Consider the following 22648-nt stretch of genomic DNA (forward strand, 5'->3'; position numbering starts at 1 on the left):
AACCAGTCTCAGTCACTACCATGCTGTGTCGTCAATAATGTTCTTATTTGGCTCTTAAATGTGTGCCAGGTGAGAAGCTGAAAGAACAACCAACTGAACTGCCACGGCAATAAAAAAGGGTATCATTTCATATTGCTTTCTTAAACCAACAAGCTTTACTTTTGCACTCCAAGGCTGATACGCTTGGTTTCATCAAAGCCCCAAGCCTCTGTCAGATACTAGGTTCAATTGTACAAGGTTAGTCAGATGACTGAGACAGACAGAGCTAACGAGATGGAAACTGTGAGCTGCCTGATAGTCTAAATCAGAGCTTCTAATTGCATTGTCGATGACAATAGATGGCAGACAAATTACTCTGATTTTTATCTTCAGTAACTGAGCATGCATCGACCCATTCCTCTTAATTCTTTTGTCTTCTTAGAGATAGTGTATTCAAGTACCCTAAGTAGAGGAAAAAGATGAAAAACTCCTTTGTTTCAGTTTGTGTACCTGTCTCACCCTAATGAAGTGCTCTACTTACCAGTATGTAGATACCACACTTGGTTTCTCCTTTGTGAACAGTCTGCAAAAACTTGAAATAAAGCTTGCAATAAAGATTAGAGCTGAAATCTGCCTAAGAGCTATGAAAGCTTCTGATGCAAAAAAAAAGTCACTATCATTGTCTTGTACAGGTTTAACACAGCCATAAAACCCATTATCTTAAACTGACCAAGCTCCAAAATACAACAGAGTATCTCTGAAAAAGAATTTTGTCCTTGTCTTGCCTTGGTCCTGCACAAAACTCTCCAGTTGTAGCCCACACGAGAATTTCTTTCACTTTCAAAAACTCAGAAAAGAAACCTCAATAATTAACAAACCCAAGACAAACATGATAGCAAAACCAGTATCTACCGAACCTGAAGTCCAGAAGGAGCCTTTCAGTTTCACAAATATTCTCCTGCAGAACTGGGACTGGGTTTTTCAGTTTCTCCCTTGCTCCGTTGTTTCTAGTTACTCTGCAGTATGCTCAAGAACAGGTAGGTTTTCTGCAGCTCACTCAACAATGTCAAATCAAAAAGGACTCAATAGCTTCAAGATTTTAACCCTTCCTACACACCGATATTCCATATGGAAAATCACTTCTGAGGTAACAGGAGTAAAAGATGTATATGGTTGACAGGACAGATATATTGGCAGGAATGCTTAAAAATACCCAGCAAATGAAAGAGAGGAGTTTTCTAAATGACATAAAACCAGGTGATCTCCACCTCTCCACAACTACTGGAAATATCCATGGTAAAAGAAAAACTCCAGTAAGTTCCTGTTCATGGTTTCCTTCCTTCAGTGCAGAAGGCAATGCTATTCATTTCCCAATTCATGAGGCAGCAGGCGATCTAACTCAATGAAATCTTCAAACAGAATCCATAAGAGGCAGCAGCCACCTCTGCACCCACAGGTTACATTTTTGAGTAGGTCTGTGTACCTCCCCCCGGCCCAGCCTTTTGGAGGCTTTGCAAAGGCACTGTGTTACCACAGCTTTTCGTGAGTGTGGCTTGCCTACTGATGTCTTTCATAAAGGCTTTCAAAGCCTTGGAGAAGAGTTGCCAGAGAACTTTTAATCTGTGCCAGGCTGCAAAATAAATAACATAACTGCAATGCCTACACAGAATCTGTTAACAATGGATAACTATGTTGGGAGCCAGTTGTCTGATGAGCTGATGGAAAAACAACACTTTCCACTGTTTGGATCCATTGAGTTCATGTTGCTGACCTCTGTAACTGCCCTATCCTAGCACCTGAGCCAGAACTACTAAATTCATTTTTATCGAAGTCCATTTAGCAAAAAATTCAGTGTTCTTGTTCTAGCTCTGCACTGCACACTCTCCTCACAGCTAAGGATTGTAAAGGTGCTCTTAAGCTGGCCCCCAAGAGACAGGGCAAGAGTAAGAAATATTGAGACCTTGAACAGCAATGCAGCAGGCATTATTTGTCTGGGATCTGCCCAGATTCAGACCCAAGTTCATCATTTGAGTAGGTCTGTTCTAAGCTTTCTTGTCTGCTTTCCTTACAGTTGTTTGGCTCACCCCTTAGCCTCTTGTACAACCATCTGGAGCAAGACCAGAGCCATACCAGGTGGTTTTATGTTTGCCACTATGGATCCCGATCCTCACAATAGCCTATGAACGCAACTACAACAGAAAGAATAAATAATCTAATAAGTATTACCTATTCAACAACTTTCATGGAGCTGACAGTAGGATGAGGCACTCTCTCAACCTATGCAGCCCCTACTCTGGTTTTGTACAAATTATAGTCCTGTAAGAAGTCACTATACGTTCCTAGAAACTGGATGCAGTAATCTCCCTAAGAAAAACCTGACCCCTTTGGTTCATCACAAGACACAGGAAATCTTCCTCTGAGAATATTCTTGCATGGGTGGAGCCTCTTTTTACTACCCAGAGGAATGTGATTTTGGTCTGCTAATGCAAAGATATCAAACTCCGTCTTTGATGTGCCACTTGGCAGTTCAATACTGTAATGAAAGATATAAATCCAAGAAAACACGGTGGTAGCTAAAAAGGCCTTAAGCAATCTGGCAAACCTCAGAAAACCCACTCAAAGGTCCTTTGTTCCATATGACCAAGATTTTAATCAGAAACAGAGAAGTTAAGAGCCACATGAGCAAACTTCAGATGCTGCTGAAGGGTCATCTGTAGACAGCCAACTTGAGACGGTGTAAAGCACAGCCCCAGTAAATGTATTAGCTATAGAGCACTAGCATAAAGGGCTTTAAAATACATTTTAGGAGTAAAGTTGACCACCATCAAGCTGCAAGAAGTTAGGAGGTTCTTTCCACTGCCTTTGATATGAATCTCCTTTGCCACCAGCGCACTTAAAACTATACTTCAGACTTTCACAGATCTCCTGATGATACTCCAGCCTTCATACCCTTCTTATTCCACCATGTCTCACATCTTTCAGTGTGACCCTAGTCATTCTAAATATCAGTATTGTAAGGGTTAATATATACACACATATATTTATTTATACTTATTATAAAATGCACTCTTTGTAGTGGCAAATACAGAAAGAAAAATAATGGAAAAGCTCCACTGCTCACAGCTTTATTACTACACTCAGCTTTCAGGAAAAAAATAAATAAATATAATTCCATGATCCAAAGAGATCTTTACGTTTTATAGTTCTCCTCTGCCATGGGAAGTTGACTGCAGGTCAACAGGACTACAGCTATATTAAGTTTCAAGTTTCTCAAGAGAAACCACTAGGGCTGTCAATAGGGTTTTATTCCTTTGGCAGAATGGGTTCTCTTGCTTGTGTTTTACACTGACCATGTGGGGGAGAAAAGCCCTCAACGAAGTATTTTGGGTTGAAAAACCACATTGTTTTTAACAACCATTACAACAACCATTAACAACAGCTACTTAATGCTGATAAAGAGCTTTCTTTTGTCACCATGCTGTATATTCTTCTAATGAATTAGACTAAAAAAAAAAATCACCATTTCTGAAAGTCAAAATTATTCTGTATACAACCATTTCTTCAAGCTTGTAAGCCACAGCTTTCCTGTACTATTTTGACACAGTGCCTTTCCCAGCCTGAGTGCAACTTCATACTTGGCCATTGGAAGTCTCCTGCCTGCAGACTGAGACAATATGAAAATGGTGGAGAAAAAAAGTATTACCCATCAAATAACAGCCCTTTTAGAAAGATGTGTGAGGGAACAAAAAAAAGATGGTGTTTTTGGGTAATTTGAAATTTGCACAGGCAAACTTGAAAGCTGTGCAAAATGTTTTAGCCTTTCATCATGATTTATTCTTAGGAGCTTTTCCTGTTTAGTATTTACTGCGGTGCAGAATACACGTCTAAACCTCACATTGTGGCATGACTCATAAAATTCAAAGGAAAAATTAGCAGAGTGCCAGCAGAAATGCTCACTTGTAACTGGTATAGCTGGTTACCTAATGAGTACTACAGCCAGCTCCTGAGAAACCGAACCATTTTATTTCACACAATTACTTTAGCTTGTGCAAGCTGCTGAAATGGTGCTTCTGCTGGAAACATCACAACTGTACCCACGAACATTTCTCATACTGAAGCCTCCTCCACCCTTCCTCAAGAACACAGACTAAGCAGCCCTGGAGCCAGCAGGAACACAGGAGGTGGCTGGGACAGGGACAATGCTGAAGGACAAAACAGAGCAGGACATCCACAGCCAATGGAAAATGGTTACGATGTTGAGGCAGCAGCATGACTCACTTTGGATTCAATCCTCTTCAAGAGAGAGGAAAGCAGTGTTTCTGATAGACATGCTGCTCGATACCTCCTCCCATGTTCTGCTTTCTATCCTCTTTATCCCTGCCTTTGCCACTTCCTTCCACTCTCATCCCCCTCTGCCGCAGCAACCTACTCCTCCGGATTTATCCAGGATGCAGCCCCATTTGATGACGACTGCATACACATTCCTCCAACCGGGGCAGTGGCAAAGGGTGCAGAAAGTTTCTTAGGAAACCACTTGTTTTAATGCTTGCAGATGAGGGCCCAGTATGTAACGCCAAGCTCAGCGTAATGAGCACCAGCTCTTCCATTGTTCAATGAGTGGTATTCCATTTCAGTAGTCTGTTTGCCTTTGCTTTTACCACCTTCATCAATACAAGTCTCTCCTTTCCACTGAGGAATTTACTGACATCTTGAAACCAGATGATGGTTGGCCTTGAGCTTTAGACATATTTGACAGCAAACTCTAAAGAGAAGTGAAATTTAACAACCGCCTTTACCTGGGTTGGATGACCATGTTCAGATGGTATAAAGGGGATTTCAGCTGTAGCCCAGAACAGAATTTCTGAAGTTTCAGTCTCCTTTTCTGACTGGCCCTATAGGCACTGAAAGGGCATTCATTGTTGCACTGCAAAGAGAATTCACTGTTCTCTGAAATTTAATTTAATTCATTAAATGAATTTTTGAATAGCGTCTTTTCCATTTTTCCCCCATCATCCACAAAGTGTGTATTTCTAGATAAAGCCGAGCGTATGCTTTGGGATCTAAGGTGTGGGCAGGTACCTTTTTTCCAAATATGACAAAGAAAGGGGAACTAAAGCCTGTAAAGTGACACTTGTGACAGTCTGTACTTTTGGTGAGATTATTTGACTGCAGGTGTTAAAGCATTACCTCCGAGATGACAATTCGGTAGCGTGCCTTAAAAAAGCCCACGTGCCTTTATAAACCTAAACGCTCTTGGGGGCAGAATCCTCCTTCAGGGCCTGTTTCCATTAACTTCGCCAACGGAGTGTAACGCCCTGCCAAGCCACAGGCTCTCCTTGGCATTTTCGTTTTTAGAAGAACATCTAAACCGGTGCTGCACTGGAGAGGCGGGAAGAGTGCAAAGCGGCCCAAAAAAACCCCTTTCTGCACCCTGGGGGCAGAAACCACTCCCGCCAGCGGCTTATCCCCTTCCAAGCCCGGCGGGGATAAACCGCTGAGGGGGGAGAAGGCCCTGCTCAACAGCACCGCGACACCCTGTAAACGACCGGAACCAACGGCCGCCGCCGCCCCTCCACTGACAGCTCGGCGTGAGGGGGACCGGCCGCTCCGGGCGCATGCGCGGCTACAGCCCGAACGCCCAATCATCGATCGCTCGCGCGCAGGCCGCAGCGCGGCACGCCGAGGCACTGATCGGGACGCTACGGGACGGGCCACGCCACGCCTCGGGCCGCGGGGGTGGGGCCGCGCCGACCAAAACAACGACACGCCCCAGCAGCCCTTGCGCCCGCTCCCCGCCGCCAGCACCATCACCACCACCACCGCCGCCACCGCCACCCGGCGGGGCCCGCTCGGGGCGCCGGGCGGGCGCGGAGACTCGCCGCCGCCATGAAGCTGCGTGTGCGGGTGCAGAAGCGGACGGCGCCGCTGGAGGTGCAGGGGGCGGAGCCAACGCTGGGGGAGCTGCGCGCGCAGCTGCGCCGGGCCCTGCTGCCCGCCTGGGGGTACAGGTAGCGTGCGGAGCGAACCATCGGCTGGGGGGAGACGGCGGGGGAGGGAGCGCGCGCGCAGGCGGGCTTGGTCCGGCGGGGCAGTGTCATAGGCCGGCCCGTACCGTGGCCCGGCCCATGTTCCACGCCCCGCCCCCCCCCCCTCCCCCCGCCGGCGCTGCTGCCCCCTGCGGGGCGGGCGGGGGAGGACGGGGCGGCGGGTGCCGCCCTCTGGGCCCGTGGCGCCGACGGCCCCACCTCCCGCCGAGCCGCCCCCCTCCCCCCTGCCTGTGGCAGGGGGCACCGGGGCTCCCCCCAGGGGCTGGATGACACATCGCGGGGGGTTGGAGGGTTGCCGGCCTGGAGGGTTTATCCGGTTGACGGGGGCGCGTTGCTAAAGCTCGTGCACGGCTTGGTAAGGCCCGGCGCTGGTGAGGCCTGCGTTCGGTGTTGGGCCCCTCACTGCAGGTGCACGTTGAGGTGCTGGAGCGAGCCCAGAGGAGGGCAATGAAGTTGGTGAGGGGTCTGGAGAACAAGTCCTGTGAGGAGCAGCTGAGGGAACAGGGGTTGTTCAGCCTGGAGAAAAGGAGGCCGAGGGGAGACCTTATTTCTCTCCACAACTATCTGAAACGAGGCTGTAGTGGAGTGGGGGTTGGTCTTTTCTCCCAAGTAACAAGTGCTAGGACAAGAGATGGCCTCAAGTTGTGCCAGGGGAGGTTTAGATTGGACACTAGGAAAAACTTTTTCACCAAAAGGGTTGTCAAGCATTGGAACAGGCTGCCCAGGGAAGTGGAGGTATTTAAAAGGCGTGTAGATGTGGTGCTGAGGGACATGGTTTAGTGGCAACTTCACAGTGCTGGGTTAACGGTTTGACTTGATGATCTTAAAGGTCTCTTCCAACCAAAACGATTCTATGATTCCATCCGATAGGCCCTGCGGCAGCACTGGAGGTGGGACAGTGGGTCACTGCAGCTTCAAACCAGTTTTCCTTCCTGGCTGTTCACTGCAGAACAGGAAGGTGAAACTTTGGGAAATGCTCAGCTGTGAAATACGGATTGCAGCTCAGCCAGAGCTGAATTAATTTCCATGTGGACTTTATGATACAAAAACTTTTGTAGGGTGTCAGTTTTACAGTTTTGCGGGCTTCTTGGAGAATCTCTGGGTTTAAATTTGTTAAACATTTTATCTATGAAGAACTCCTGGCAGCCTTCATAGGAGAGTAAAGTCTGCAAAATCAATTTAAGAAACGCCTGCAGAAGGGGCTCATTTTCTGATGGTGGCTAAAGGGTTTGTATTCACAGACCTCTAATTAGGTGTGATGTACAAATGTTTCACTGGTGAAACGCCCATTTGATAGGACAGCACTGTGCTGCATAGCAGTGTCAGCAGGAGAAATCGGAAGTTTCTGCTTGTCTTGCCACAGTGGTTGTGTTTCATAGCTGATACTGGGTAGCTGCTTCTGTGCTAACCAGTTTGATCATTTCTATTTGGGTTTTTTTGTAAGTGCTTGACCTGAGGCATCTTTTCTTATTACCCTCATTTGCAACTAGCATGCTGTAGGGCAGCGGCTGACCTTTTGAAATGAATGTTTTGATTAATCGAGAAAGCAAGATTGTTGAGTCTGCAACACCATCTTGTTTTTAAATAATCTCAGCCACTAGTTTGTTTAAAGCTTGTTTTGCTAGGTGTGATATCTTCTAACTTTGAGGGCACTTGTTTGCTTTCCTTCATAAATGTTTTTTGAGCAATTACTGTAAATGAAGTTATACTTACCAAGCAGCTATGTCTACTTAAAATGTACTTGGAGAGAAACATGGGGGAAATAATTTCATGACATATTTTTTTTCTCACTCTTCCTTTAATATATAGCTAACTATTAATGGATTAAAACCCACAGCATAATACTGTTGTAGTGTGCAGTATGCGTTTCTAACTATACCTCTCTGTGCAGTTACCCAGGTGAAGCCAACCATGTTTCCTTACTTTTTTTCTATTTTGCAGTTCTGATACTGAGTTTTCAATAACATTGAACAGAAAAGATGCTCTCACAGAAGATCAGAAGACCTTAGCTTCATATGGGATTGTTTCTGGTGATTTGATATGCTTATTACTGGAAGAAGCAGATGGACAACCCAACCTACCTCCTCCTCCTTCTACTCCTCCCCCACTTCAGAATGGTCATGAGCCGTCCACCTTGACCTCCAACAAAAGTCAGTCCAACAGTCCAAAAGAAGAAGGGCAAAATAAGCAATCTGACAAACAGAAAGCTCAGGTGGAAGTTCAAAAGAATGATGAGAGGGTAAGTACATGAGAATCGCCCTGTACAACACGAGACAAAAAGAAGATATCTTGTTGTGTCAGTTGCTGAACTACATAGTGAAGAATCTCTTCAGAATATTTGGCTCTTCATATTTATCTGATATATAGCTAGTTATTTGGATGAAATTTTGTCTCTATTCCTTGTCTGTTAGCTGTGATATGGAAGCTAGTTCAGAGACCCCGAGATGTTTCAGGTCTGACACTTTTACAGGATTGAATGTTTTTGCTGGAACATGCACTTCCCATAACGAAGTTAGGAGTGTGTTTCTTACCTGCCTCAGTGCTGTCTTCTTGAGGAGACTCTTTCTAGGTACTGAACAAATGCAACAGACACTGCCTGTTGGAAACACCACTCACAAGAACCACTCACAATATGAGTGCATAATTCCTTTTTAATAGGTTGTAACAGTTCCCTATGATTCAGACAGCCTGCCATAGAGTGAGGCCTGTCTGTCTTGTGCATGGAGGTTGTGTTCCTGCGATAGGTCCTGCCTCATGCTTCATAGATGTACATCTGTATGACCCCGTATGCTTCATGCAGCCAATAGGCACATTTTTTGCATATTACTCAGGGGTTTGTTTTCTGTGTGACAGTACATGCAATAGTTAAGCAGATAACAGCTCCCACCAGCAGCTTGGTCCTGTGGTGAATGGAGTCTCCCTGGAGAAGGTTCTGCAGGTACAGTCTAGTGCCATGGTCTATCTCATTACACAATCCTGTCCTTTTTAGGCAGGAGCTTGAGAAGCTGGGAAGGAATTGTCTTCCAACATTCTTTTGAAGCAAGTAGTTTTTTGTTTTGGAACTAATTTCAAATACAAAATGTTCTTTGATACAACCTTTGTATGAGGTATATGGATAAGTGGTCTTTAAAAAATATTATTTTAACGTGAAAATTAAGATGTAGGATGAAAAGAATGGTAAGTAATGAAAAAAAAATGTTGCTGCACCATTGTCCTATTGATTCTTGTCAGGAACGATAATCCTTACATGGTGCTGTGAGCACGTAGGCTCCTTATGTGTGTCAGTCAGACAATAGTAAGCTGTGCAGAAGTATTTGATTCACATGTATTTAATATTCAAAGGCAAGATGAAAGATTCTCACATCTTCCTCCAAAAAATGTGGTGAAAGATGGCAGGAAAATTTTTAAGCAACTAGGTGTCATTGCAGAAGAGCTCTAGAAGTCTGGAAATCTATGTTTAACTGGGGCCATGTGCATTGCTGTTAGTAAGAGAAGGGATGTTCCATGGGTGGATGGTGATGCCAGCCTCATACAAACATGGGGGTGTCTTGTGCCATTGGGTATGGATGTGCGGGAGAAGTAGCTACAGCTCCTTTAGACTTTCTTTTCCCTTTCCTGACCCTTTCCCTGGGTAAATCTGCTTATAGTTTTCATTCACTACTTTTTTTTTTTTTTTTTTAAATGTGTCTATGAGTAGTTTTATCAGTTAACGTAATAATATGGTGTGATTTTGGTAGAAGAAAGGAAGCCACAGTAAAACCACAGTACTGCTGAAGTGTCAGCAGATATACTCCATTATTTTTTTTTTTTCCCTGACGCTTCCCTCAGCTATTTAGGTCTATTGTGTTTCTAAGCAGTCTGAGTTACCATTTTGGTTACTTGCCATGTATGTTGGCTATATTTAAATAAATGGTGGTACTGCAGCGAGTAGATTATTCCTGTGTATGTTGTGAATATTATGATGAAGGTTTAATATATTATTACTTTGTCTTCAAGTAGTATGTGCAATCAAATGGCAGACCCTTTTATGAAAGGGGTTGCATTACAAACATCAAAAATTACAGAGGCTATGTGTATAATTCCTGTCTCCAGTTGGGATGCTAGAAAATGGAGATGTAACGAGTCTGTACAACTTGCATGAGAAATCCGTTGTTGTGGTTTGAGCTGGGCTGGCCACTAAATGACAGATGCTCTCTTTAGACTTGGTGCTTGTGAGGGCTGGAATAAGCAGACAAATAATATTGATGTATGTAGAGGTGTAATTTTCTGAACAAAGGTGTGTTTTGCTTTCCCTTGAAGGCAGGATCCAGCCTAGAATTTCCTTCTGGATTAGTCCCAGAAGATGACCTGGAAGAAGGTACAGGTTCCTATCCCTCTGAACCCATGCTGTGCAGTGAAGCTGCTGATGGTGAAATACCACATTCCTTAGAGATGCTCTACCTTTCTGCTGAGTGTACCAGTGCCACTGATGCCTTGATTGTTCTAGTACATCTTCTCATGATGGAGACAGGCTACGTACCTCAGGTAGGTGCACAACCAATCAGGAAATTTCTTGGTCAGTATAAGAAAGCTGTGGAGGACAATGGGAATGTGTGATACAAGATGCATCTGAAGAGCAGCGTCCGTCTTTGTGTATGTCAGTCAGCAGCAGGGGCTGCTGAAGTATCGGCTTCTCTAATTTCCCTGACCAGTAAGCCTTAAGGCTAAAGACTAGAGCAGCTTTTAGGTGTGAGAGAAGAGGCCTATCCCCATGTTTTTTTCAGTCCTCAGCCTCATTGGGACCCAGCTGATAGCCTGCTGTTTCTGCTTTATACTGTTGAGCTTGTGTAGATGTGCTTATATGGTAGCACTTGTTGAAGTACTGCCAGAAGCATCAGTATCATCTCAAATGTATCCTGTTCAGATGGTGGTTAACAAGGCCTAGGTCTGCAAAAACATTGTCTCCAATTCCCTATTTACTTCAACTAAGTTCAGCTAGGCTTTGGTGCCACTAACCTGCAGAGCTGTCTAACTCATACTCAAGCACCTATGGCAGTATGTTTGTACAATGTACAAATTTTACCTTTTCCCTTTAGATTTCCAGATTTGCATTGTATGTTTATTAGTATGTGACTGAATATGCAAAAAAACCCCATTTGTTCTCAGGGAAGGTGTTTAAATTCTCGTGTGTGTTTTTTTGCTCTTGTGATGAGGCTAACTAAGCACATGTAGGGGGTCAGTTTAGGTGGCTGGTTGACCAATAGCAGTTTAATAAATCTTCTAAGTTAATTGCATTCCTATAGCCTGAAATACTGAAGAATACATTTGGCCCTGGGAAGATTTGTTTATGTCAGTCAGTAGGCTTGGAAGTAGGAAAGATGATTGCTGTGCAGATTTAAGAAGAATGAGAGAGTCTGCTTGTACTTGTGATTTTGTTGTGTTCCCCTCTGGGATTCCATCTGAGCCTTCTCATGCTGGAATTGAAAGGAAAAACTGTTAGTCTGCTCAGATTTTTGAATGGATTTCAGGCTATGATTCTTCAAGCCCTGTTAGACCTTGTAAATTCACAGAAAACGTGCAATAACATGTTTTTCGTGCAGTAAATTAAAGTACATGCAGGAGTTGTCAAAATGCTGGAATAAATGACAGAATGACTGTATGTCTCAAAGAAATAGGTGTCTGCTCGCTGAACAACCTTCCTTGTCAAAACTGGGACAGGACGAAAAATTACTAAACTTCTCCTTAGATTTGATGTTAGTCTTGGGGAAAATAGTATATAATCATGCAGTTATAGTCTGTTACAATGTGCATTGGGACTAAACTAAGATTTGCAAGCAGCATTCTGGCATTTCCAAACTTTTAATTCTCTTTTTTCACCCCGTAGTCTTGGTACATTGCTAAAGCATGGCAGCGTTATCTCTGTATGTTTTTAGGGGACAGAAGCCAAGGCAGTGTCTATGCCAGAGAAATGGAGAGGGAATGGTGTTTATAAGCTACAGTACACACATCCCCTTTGCGAAGAAGGTTCTGCTGGTTTGACTTGTGTGCCTTTGGGAGATCTTGTTGCTATTAATGGTAAGTTAGTCAAGTTTTAATCCCAGATGCACGTTGCAAAATATCACCATTGTTTAGCAAGAGGAAACTTAAATGTGCTTTTATGCACTCTATTTAGAACTGCACCTTGATTATCCAGGTTGCTGAGGTCTAAGAGATGCCACTTCCTGATGCTGAATATTCTTGGCATTTCCTGTCTCCATGTTAACTGTTTCTCTCCCTCTAATCAGAATGGATAAATGCTTAGGAGATTCATCTGGCCTTTTCCTTGCAATGTTGTAGAAATCTGTTTCTTGTCTCATTTCATAGGAACTTTCCTATACATTGCCAAACGTTAGAAGAGGTAGATTTGCTCCAGCTACAATATTTTGTCTTGTTTATAAGTCTTGCAAAGAACATGAGACAACTTCCAGACTATGTATTCTTTAGCTATAATGCTTCCTGTAGCACACTAATGGTTCAACTGTGGTCTTAAAAACAGTAGTTAGTTATTCAGTCCAGAAAATTTAGGGGAGTCTAAATTTTTGAAGCAACTTCCATACCACTTGGTGGTTTTTTGGAGGTCTTTTTGTTTTTGTTTTTTTCCTTTCTTTTTGATATTTTATTTAGCATTTCAGCATTTTCACATTTTTGCAGAACCAATATTAAATTGGGACTTGATTCTATTTTCAAGATATCTCACTAAAATTTTTGTGTTTATTTGTAAAACTTGTAACTGATCATGCCGAGGCAATGCTTGGTTTGTGTCACCAAGATCTTTGTTTATTCCCTTCTATTTTAAGTTCCATTTTATTTTTCTGAAACTTTTATTTGTCTAGCTGCTTGCTGTAGTTGAGTATTTTCCTTGAGGGGATCTGGAAAGGGAGGAAAGTAAAACACCTCTGAAGGGTAAGGCAGTAATGAAGTGGTCTTTGTCATCTCTCAATGTGTTTTAAATTTTGAAATGTATTTTTTTCTTATATTTGCAGCAACATTAAAAATCAACAAAGAGATTAAAGGTGTTAAGAGAATACAGCTATTGCCAGCATCCTTTGTTTGCTTTCAGGAGCCAGGTATGATTGATCTATGATTCTCATAGTAGTAAATTGAAAAGTAAAGAGGGGATGCAGTGGGTAAGGGTATACTTCAGCAGAGGACCAAATAGCTACAGAACAGCAAGAAAATAAAAATGTGGCTACCATTTAGGTTAGTCATAGCTTTGTGGTAAAAGGAATTCGGAGTGTAGCCATTCACTAACATTTGGCTGTTAAAACAATTTGAATTTCTTGGATTAACAGTGTAAGGAAAGAACCTTTCAAAACCTGAGTCATCCTTTGGCCCGTATGCCTGTTACTTATGAGGTGCTAAACATATGTGTGAATCTCTGGGGTAGCAATGCTGGATTATACCTGCTTTCTGCCTGGCAGTTCAGGACTTCAGAGGCTGATGGTACCTACACTCTTGTCGTGGCACTGTAATTGTTATATTCTTTTTGTCAGAAGACATGTGCTGACCACATAGCTCTCTCCCGCATGCCAAAATTAGAGGGAAAACTAAGGCGGGGAGGAGAGAAAGGCAGATAGATGTGGATCCTTGCAAGCACAAACCTGATCAGCCTTTTGTTCTCTGAAGTATATGACCTGCTTTGTTGGCAGTTGAGGCTGGCTCAGTGTTCTGCGCTTTGTCTTGGGTAGCCCCAGTTGCTGATGTACAAGTCTAGCTGAAAGGCTTTAGAAGAATAACTGAGCACTGAAATGTGTCCAATATAATGGTAGAGTCTTGTGGCTCCTCTTTCTTCAGAGAACAGAAGGGAAAAACATTCCTGTCAGAAAAATGAATATTGCAGACATTTACAACATAGGTGCATGTTACACAGGAGCTTTGAAATCTGACAGAGGAAGCTCTGATAGCTTGAAAGTCAGTTTGTTTCTGAAGAACTCAAGTATTTTTCTTAATAGTGCTTTTTAAGGCCAAAGGAGAGCCTTGCCTGACCACGGAACTGGTCTATAGTTTGTCGATGAATTATTTATTGCATGATTATTACACTCTAGCTGCAGAGCCGTTCCCATCAAGATTACAAGCAGATTTCACTTCTGGTTATAAGAAAAGTGTAATTCTTCTACTCTTATATAATTTTTGCATTATATCCTCCTGAAAATAAGCTTTTTACCTCTCTTCTTTGATAGAAAAGGTTACAGGTGTTTACAAAGATCTTCAGAAATTATCCCGTCTCTTTAAAGACCAGCTGGTTTACTCTCTTCTGGCTGCTGCCCGACAAGGTGAGAGAAAATATTTACACTTAGAGATGGTACTTCATTTTTGAGGATGGAGGGAAGGGGGTCCGTACAAAGCCTTGAAGGAAAAGTGTTACAAATAGCTGTTTAGTGATGGGTGTATAAAGAGTAAGCATCAAGTAATTTATACATTTTAAAGAAATTATATTAATCTTTGTGTCTCAGAAAGTGTTAATATAATGATAATTTCCTGGTTTTAATTTTTGATTGCTCTAGTCTGACTTAAGAGACTGGAGTGGCTGTTTTCTACACTTAGCGATGAGAAAATCATACCACAATAATTTTGTGGCAGTAATTCTGTAGTTTTGATCCATTTTACTTTGTCAAAGCAGAAGAATTTATATAGCATCATATTTGGAAGTCTAACCCCAGTAACTCAGTAACTGGTCATTGTGGGCTTGGAAAGGATGGTAGGAAGTAACCCAAGCTGGTGTTTGTGAAGCAGTAGGAAGCCAGGCTTTCACTGCATGGATATTGCCATAAAAGGTCTCAGCTTTGTATTCTGAAGACTATTCATTGGAATTCCCTCTCGACTTCAGTGTGGGAAGATTTTATGTGAAGCATGTGCTCTGTATTTAGTATGGTTTTGTGGGCTTATGAAATTGGGCAGGTCTTTTTTTCTCTACCTATTCCTTTGTTCTGTAGCCTATAAACATAGTTAGGTATGTGGAATGTTTCTTAGGCTTAGTGGCCAATAGTGGTCAGTATAAAGTGCCGTTCGCCCTATTTTGTGCACTCAGTAAATGTACTTAAGAGTTGCAAGAGATCTGTTTTATAAGAAGTCACATCACACTACGTTCTGAGAAAAGTGGTGTAACTTGGACATTTAAGGGAACGATTGTAATGTCCGTCCTTTCTTTTATGGTCTTTAGAGATAGAGTAAACTCTGCACCACTTAGGTAACGCTTCTATTTTCTCCATTTTGTAGCTCTGAACTTGCCAGATGTGTTTGGGTTAGTGGTCCTTCCTCTTGAGCTTAAGCTTCGGATTTTCAGACTTCTGGATGTCCGTTCACTCATCTCTCTCTCTGCTGTTTGCCGTGATCTTTACACAGCTTCAAATGACCAGCTTCTATGGAGGTTTATGTATCTGCGAGATTTCCGAGGTAATGTTGAGACACATTTTTCTAATTACATTCTCATGTGAACAGAGGGATTAGGTCTGACAGATTTTTCATAAGAGGCTCGTCAGGCAACCACTTCTGATTTTTAAACACTGTGAATTAATGCAGTCATTTGTGACTGACCAGTACAGTTCGTCAGGTGTAATGCAGGTGGATGCTCAGTTTTCTGCCAGGAAAACTGGTGATGATCTGCTGAGCCATTACTGATGGACCACACAGTTCTTCCGGTTGTGTAGTGCACACTTTCCATGTTTTCATCTGTTTCCCTGGCTACCTTTGTGTACTGGCTATTGCAGATATTAGGAAGTGAAGTGAAGAGATATTCCCGCTATAATTTCTCACAGGAGATTGAAGAAATAAGGTGATCATGGGAAGTGCAGTCAGAAGTGAAAGATGGGGACAGCGTTACTGGGATTTCTCTACTTTTGTAGATGATGCTTTAGGTAGAATGGGTGTGCAAGTAGATTACCTGTTGAATGGTCATGGAGCTTTATATTTTTTAAAATGCATTATTTTTATGAAAAATGTATTCAACAAAAGTGGATTTTTTTCATCTCTTGATTCTTCAAGTTCTGACAAAACCGTGTGTGTCTGTGGCATGAAGGCTACTTAAAATAGATCGCTTCTCTTAATTGTTTGCTTCTCTTTGTAGATCCTATTGCAAGACCTCGTGACACAGACTGGAAAGAAGTAGGTGGCTTTTTTATATAATTTCTCTGTGATTAGTCTCCGTGGCTAATTTGAGAATAGAAAGTATAGACTTTGTGAGGCAGTAACTTTGAGTTAAATTTTAGTCTAAAAGTGTGGTGTTCTGTATACATATGTTGAGTTTGGTCAGAATAGGAGAAAACAGCATCAAAAAGTTACGTGATGCATGCCCAAATCATGGGTTATTGGTCTTCCAGAGGTGCTGTGTTTGGTCTTTGGCAGGCAGGGGAGTTGCTGTTTTAGGTTTTCAGACTGGCGAGGAGTGCTTTTCTGAGAAGTGCTGCAGAACCAAGTGCCATTGCTGAAGGTGGAACACAAATCACTTCTAGAGCTTAAAAATGCCTTTGTTTCTGTCTGCAGCTATACAAGAAAAAGTTGAAACAGAAGAAGGAGGCCCTGAGATGGAGGCACATGATGTTTCTGCCCCCTACACCTCATCCAATCCCCTTTCATCCCAACCCCTTCTATCCTAATCCCTTTCCTCCCAACCCCTTTCCATCCAACCCAATTTATCCCCCAATGATCATTGGTGGAGAATATGATGAGAGACCAACACTTCCATATGTTGGCGACCCAATTAACTCACTCATTCCTGGCCCAGGAGAAGCACCAGGCCAGTTTCCTCCATTCAGACCACATTTTGACCCAATTGGTTCCTTGCCTGGAGCAAACCCTACACTTCCAGGACGAGCTGGTCCCAATGACAGGTTTCTACCTCGACCCAGCCGGGGCCGCCCCATGGACATTCGCCGTGCATTCATTTGATGGCTGCTTCTTCCTTCAGTGAGTTTTCTAGTCCCTGAGCTTGCTTTCTAACTGCAGGGAACTGCAAATCCCAGGCACTAACATCTGCCTTCTCTTCAGATTGTGGCAAGAACATGTGTGCATGGTAATATTTCAACCACAAAGGCTGGGTTTGTTTTATGCTCTGGTAGTACTCTACCACCTGGCACCAGGGTCTGTTTCACCAAGAGCTACAATTTAGAACAGTTTGTTCTGCTTCCCCCCGGCCTTGCCCTTAATCATCTGCGAAGTGCTACTTAGAGACCAGAAGGATACCGGCTAAATACTTGCTGCATCAGATAAAGAGCACTTTAAATACAAACCCTATACTTGTCTGTCTTATTTGAAGAGTTTTATTAAATTGCCAGGAAAAATGATGTTGTTTAAAATCTACCTGGCTAATAATCTTTATTAACAAAAATTCTGACATGTTCCGCATAGAACAGGATACTACCACTGTTACGGTAGGTGTGAATTTGTAGAAATTTTCAAAGGTGACATTTCCTTTTTCCTTTAATGTTTTATTAGGTAAAAAGCATTTTTGTATTGTTACTTAATACACAAAGAATACAGGAAAGGGATTTTCTTTACAAGGGTAATATTAGAACACAAATAAATTCGTTTTACAAACAGCTGAGCAAAGTCATGCTACAGTGCAACTCAGAAGTCTGAACAGAAGCAGAGCAATTTTACAAAGAACCAGCAGCAAAACTTTTGTCTTTCTCCTTGACTTTACAAATAAGGAGCTGTAGTACATGGCTGCGTTTACTGTGTGAACTAAAACCGGTGCAAAAAAATCTTTCCTCCTGCCTAACTTACTTAAGGAATTAAATAAGTTAACCTGGTTGCAGTGGAAATGGGATCACAGCAGAAGCAGAATGGATTCTTATTTTACTGCAGTAAATTCCATTTAATTCCATTACTTAAGTATCAAAATGTATCATACCAAGAGGAAACGTGTTGTAGCGTGTTATGAGCACCTTTCGAGTGTTGTCTTAATAACTAATGAGCAACTAACAAGACCACTGTTAAAGTCTCCCGATGAGATCTGCAGGCTGATGCTGGAGCTCAAAGGAAGACTGGGATGACTAAACTTTGCTAGAACTTTTCATTTCTTACATATTTTTTTAAGATGGATTGATCTCAGTGTTTCTATACATGTAAGTGGTACTGATGACTGTTGTGACAGCTGATACTATTTTCTAAAATCTTTTTGAAATTCCAACAGTGGAAATAAAATGACATTTCCTGTTAAATACAAGCTGCTTAATCAGTAATACTTATGTGCTTTTTCAGGTGATATTTCAGTGATTCATCTTCTTGTTTTGTATAAAATGAGCTGACTTCAGTAGGGTCAGGAAGTTTTGCCATTAACTCCAGTTGAAGTAAAATACATACTTTATTTTGCTGTCAGAAGTTGTTTTGCTTCTTTCTTCTCTCTTCTACTTTGCAACAACAGCATACCAGTGCAAATCCTGCCACAATTAAACACCTAAGAGTACGTATTTATAGAGTCTGTGAACAGCGGTTTTCCTTCAATACCAAGATTAGCCTTAATTTTTGACATTTGCCTGCAGTGGTTGAATTGCCTGGTTCCAACAGAATTTTCCAGGATTGTTCCAACAGTCAGGCCTCTTAGAGCTTACAGTGGTCATTTATATTCCAATGACTATAAAAAGGAAAAGGGAAATCTACACTGCATTGGTCTTGCACTGTTTTGTCCTTGTGATGGGTGCTTCAGAAATGCATACATAATATTCAGATAAGGTTATACAGCTTTAATTGATAAAAAAAAAATAACTTTTCACTTTTTTCATGCTCTTTCTGGGAACAGTGATCTCTGTGTGTGAGATACATTAATTTTGTGGCACCAGTGGTACTCGCATCATCAGTGCCTTGATGACAGTCACATTGCTTGCTCTGCTGGCACTCCCCATGATGCTCTGGAGTTGGGCCCTCTCTGCTGTGAAGACATCCTCGTCCTACTTCTGCCAGGCTGATGCTACAGGTTCTGTTTATCCTGTATTTTGTCATTTGAATATCTGTTTTTGAAGAAATGAACTCAACCTTTTTACAGATACACCACTAAATGACCTGAAGGTATTCCTTCCCTGTCTTCATTGTTCCTTCACATTGTAGTAAAGGTATTGTGAGCCAAAGATAAAGGAACTTGACTTACCCTGAACTGCCAAGTTCCCTAAAGCAGAATTCCCTTTATTCATAAAAGAGTATATGAACTATGAAGTGAGTATCTCAGGACCAACAGTATAAAATTAGAAGACAAAACAAAGGAGATACTTCAAAACTAGCTGCTTATTTTGTTTATTCGCCAGCTCCTCCAGGTATGTGCGTTATTGCTGTTTGTGAACTATATAGAGGAGAAATCACAAAAGATGAAATGCCTGAAGACGGGCATTTCTTAGCTGTACTGTTCATCTGTATCCGGCACTGTTAGTAGCAACCCTAACAGTCACTTGGAAATATGGAACTATTGTCGTTGGCTTTTCTATTTATTGTTTTATCTTATTCATGAAACTTAAACCAACCAGGTGAAGTAACTGGGTCATATGTAGGGTGTAAGGTCTTACATACTTGCCTGTGATTAGTGAAAGAGAAGAAGATACCGCTGCAGGTATTAGGAGGACTGCTATGCTTCTGAACCTTAGCTTTATACAAGACTTATAGTTGCATGGGAACAAAAGTGACATTCCTCTTGAAGTACCACACCTAGATATTACAAAAAAAGTCAAGATGTTTCTCAGTCTGTAAACAGCAAAATGGGAACTGATTTTCCAGGTGGTAGATGTGAGTGGGTGTCCTAACTGTGTCCCAGCTCCTTCTTGGGCTGGATCCAAACACACAAATCTACTTGTGTTTCCTGGCTTCCATGTGAAGAAAATTAAAACACACAGGACAAAAGGGAACCTCTGACCAGGTGCTCAGTTTTCACAGCTGTGTGAGAAAAATCGCAAGGTGAGCTGTGGGATATGTCTACCCCGTGATTTAAATGTATCTTCTATTCACCAGCTTTTCCATTGCCTTCTTACTGCCCCTAACTGCTCTTATATTTAGGTACGTAAATACCTCTTGGGTATACCTTAGTTCCCTGTTCATATAAATGGAGAAGATACCCCTTGTATTCCCTCTCTCTCTCCTGCTGTGTTAGATTGGACTAGAAACCCTGCATCAAAGGTGATAACCTGAATATATGATGATGCATTTGTGGGTCTCCTGCTAGCCACAACATCTCATAGCTGAGCGTCATAGTTGTAGATTGAAGTGCACTGTTGGAACACTTATAGGGTACAGTGTAGAGTTTCATTATTTTAACTTAGGAAAGTAACTGTTTTCACTGAAGCACTTCTGTGGATAGAACTGAAGATGCTTTTCAGGAGCTGTAGGAGTAACCAAGATAAGTTGAGAGTGCCTGTGGATTTTGCTTGTTTTTGCAAGCTGGACCTGGGAGGGGGGGAGATGCCATTCTGTTTGCTTGTCACTTGAAAGGTGACAGCTGGGAGCTGTAGGCAGATGAAGAGATCTGAGTCACTGCTGGGTATCAGGTCAACAGTGCTGTCCTGCTACTGTGGCCCCTTGGAGGACAGCCCTGCTGTGTTCAAATACAGCATCAGCAAATGATCCAACAGTTGTGGTTTTGGTGATGAACTGGGGTCGATTTATGGGGGCAAGCCTTACTAGTCGCTAGTTACTTATTTTTCGTGTAGGTTGTGTTGGTAAGAGAGACATTAAAAGATTCAGGGGATAGAGCAATTGAGGATTCTGGCAGTAAACTTTTATTTCTGTCTTTGCATCTCTGGTGACCATTTAATAGGGAAAGGCATAAACCATGCTGAGGGAAGTGTTACAGAAGGAAATCCTCTCCCACCAGGGTTGTATTACCTCCTCTCCGTATAGTGGAGCCTGTTAATCTGCTATTGTTCTTGCCAGTGGGACAGTGCTTGCTCAAGGCCGTTTGTCACTCTTTTATTGCTCCTGGAGGCTGCAAAACATCAGGGTCTGTTTTTTTTCTCAAATAATGGCATGTATTTATGATGCTACATTGTAAACTGCTTAGCAAACCTGGAAGAACAACACAGAACTGGAGGGAAAAAAAAAAAAAGAGAGAAATCGTCAGGGAATAGGGTGGTTCTATAATACTGAACTTGAGGTATAAATCATTGATCCAGATGAGTCTCTTGAGAACCTTTCAACCTGGAAAAGCTATGCTGTGACTTGCCTGAAAGTCCACGGGTCACAAAAGCCAGTATATGCATAAAGGCCTGCGCAGGGGTAGGTCATACAAGGTCCAAATGATTGCATTGGATTTGGATGTTCATTACAGGTGCTGTGCAGGAAGGAATTGCTTGTTTGGCTTTATTCCCACCAGTGAATTATAAGATCCAAGATGGAAAATGCTTTTGTTGCTTTGGGGATCTCCCTGTTTAAGCGACAGCAAAGATCTGTGCCATTGGCTCAAATGTTTTTAACTTACCGACCTCCCTGCCTCCCTGGGCATTTCTAATTGCCATCAAGGTGAAGTTGCTAAGGGAAGCACAGAGCCAAAAGTCTGGCCTTGAAGCTGTATGCATGGTTTGTGACTAAAGTGCTTAACAAAACTTGAGAAGAGTCGAGGAGGTGGGATGGGGACTTGTGTCTGCATCAGGTGTGTTATAAATAGAATTAGCACAGTGCAAGGGGTAGGTTCTCAGCTGGTAGAAATAACCATAAATACATTGATTTGTCCAGGGTGTTTTTTCAATTGTGAATGTAACTTGTGGCATTCCTGTTTTTTGCAACGTCCCAGTTCTAGTATATGTGCTCATTCACAGCTTTCTTCTGTGTTAGAGGAAAAGCACACCTGGCAAAGATCCATCGCTCTTCTCTGGAAGAATAATTCTTGGGGGTGGTCAGGGGGAACTAATAGTGATCGTTACCTGCTTGGGGCAATCCCGTACATGCCCTCCCATGGCTTGGTGTCTGTGGATGGACCCCAGCTCATCTTATTTGTAAAGGAAAGTTTTCCTTTTCTGTTGCAGGTTTGTCACCTTGCATTCATATTGCACTCACCCTGGTGAAGTCAACGGGAGTTCAAGAAGGGAGACAGGATTTCACTCCATCTCTCTGTCCATTCGGTATTATGGAACACTCAGCACACAAATATGTGCACTTCATCATCTCTGCTATTAATTAAGCGTGTTCCTGGGGGACATACTTAGCCAGATGTGACCAAGTCACCAAAGTGCTTGGAGTTTAGCTGGGTTTTGTCTGGAATTTGTGTGAACTGTGAATGTGAACTCTCGTGTTTCCAGGGGCAGGGGAAGAAGTTGTTTTTTGTGTGAAAAGCCCATTTCTCAGGTTATTTTTGAGCTAAGGCTACAGGGTTAGAACATGACATTTTTCTCTCAGAACTCAGGAATCACGTGCAGGGGACATAAATGCAAGGCATGAAACGGAGATGTTTTATCTGCTATGAGCTGAGTGATCTGGAACAAACCAGCAGTCCGTCTGGATGACCTGCTTATGTGATCTTTGGCGCTTACTGATGCCTGGTACCGTATTTAACTTGAATGTAGTTTTGCTCCGAAAGTGACTTTTTGTAAAATTGTTATCATGAAGTTCCACAGTTCACTGTGTTTCCATGCTCAAGCATGCTCACTTCATCAGTCAATGAATACTTATTCTTGACTCTGTCTTTGCACATCTCT

General features: G+C 42.4%; 1 protein-coding gene across 3 annotated transcripts; it reads left to right on the plus strand.

Moving 5' to 3' along the window:
- The first annotated feature begins 5693 nt into the window (after positions 1 to 5693).
- Positions 5694 to 22648, plus strand: FBXO7 (F-box protein 7). 3 transcript variants are annotated; one of them, XR_010069231.1, is made up of 11 exons: positions 5694 to 5987; positions 7968 to 8265; positions 10326 to 10550; positions 11939 to 12080; positions 13028 to 13111; positions 14225 to 14317; positions 15261 to 15437; positions 16108 to 16145; positions 16524 to 16946; positions 18781 to 18954; positions 21980 to 22648. XR_010069231.1 is itself a non-coding variant. In XM_063321542.1 (10 exons), exons 1-9 carry the CDS (start codon positions 5866 to 5868, stop codon positions 16926 to 16928), a joined length of 1584 nt encoding a protein of 527 aa, XP_063177612.1. In that variant the 5' UTR covers positions 5694 to 5865; the 3' UTR covers positions 16929 to 16946; positions 18781 to 19900. The 3 variants fall into 3 exon arrangements, 2 of the variants coding, with proteins under 2 accessions (XP_063177612.1, XP_063177605.1); XM_063321542.1 differs by lacking the exon at positions 21980 to 22648 and having other exon boundaries at positions 18781 to 19900; XM_063321535.1 differs by lacking the exons at positions 18781 to 18954; positions 21980 to 22648 and having other exon boundaries at positions 5696 to 5987; positions 16524 to 18530.

Source organism: Chroicocephalus ridibundus, chromosome 1 (genome assembly GCF_963924245.1).
Source record: "Chroicocephalus ridibundus chromosome 1, bChrRid1.1, whole genome shotgun sequence".
Classification (NCBI taxonomy): Eukaryota; Metazoa; Chordata; class Aves; order Charadriiformes; family Laridae; genus Chroicocephalus; species Chroicocephalus ridibundus.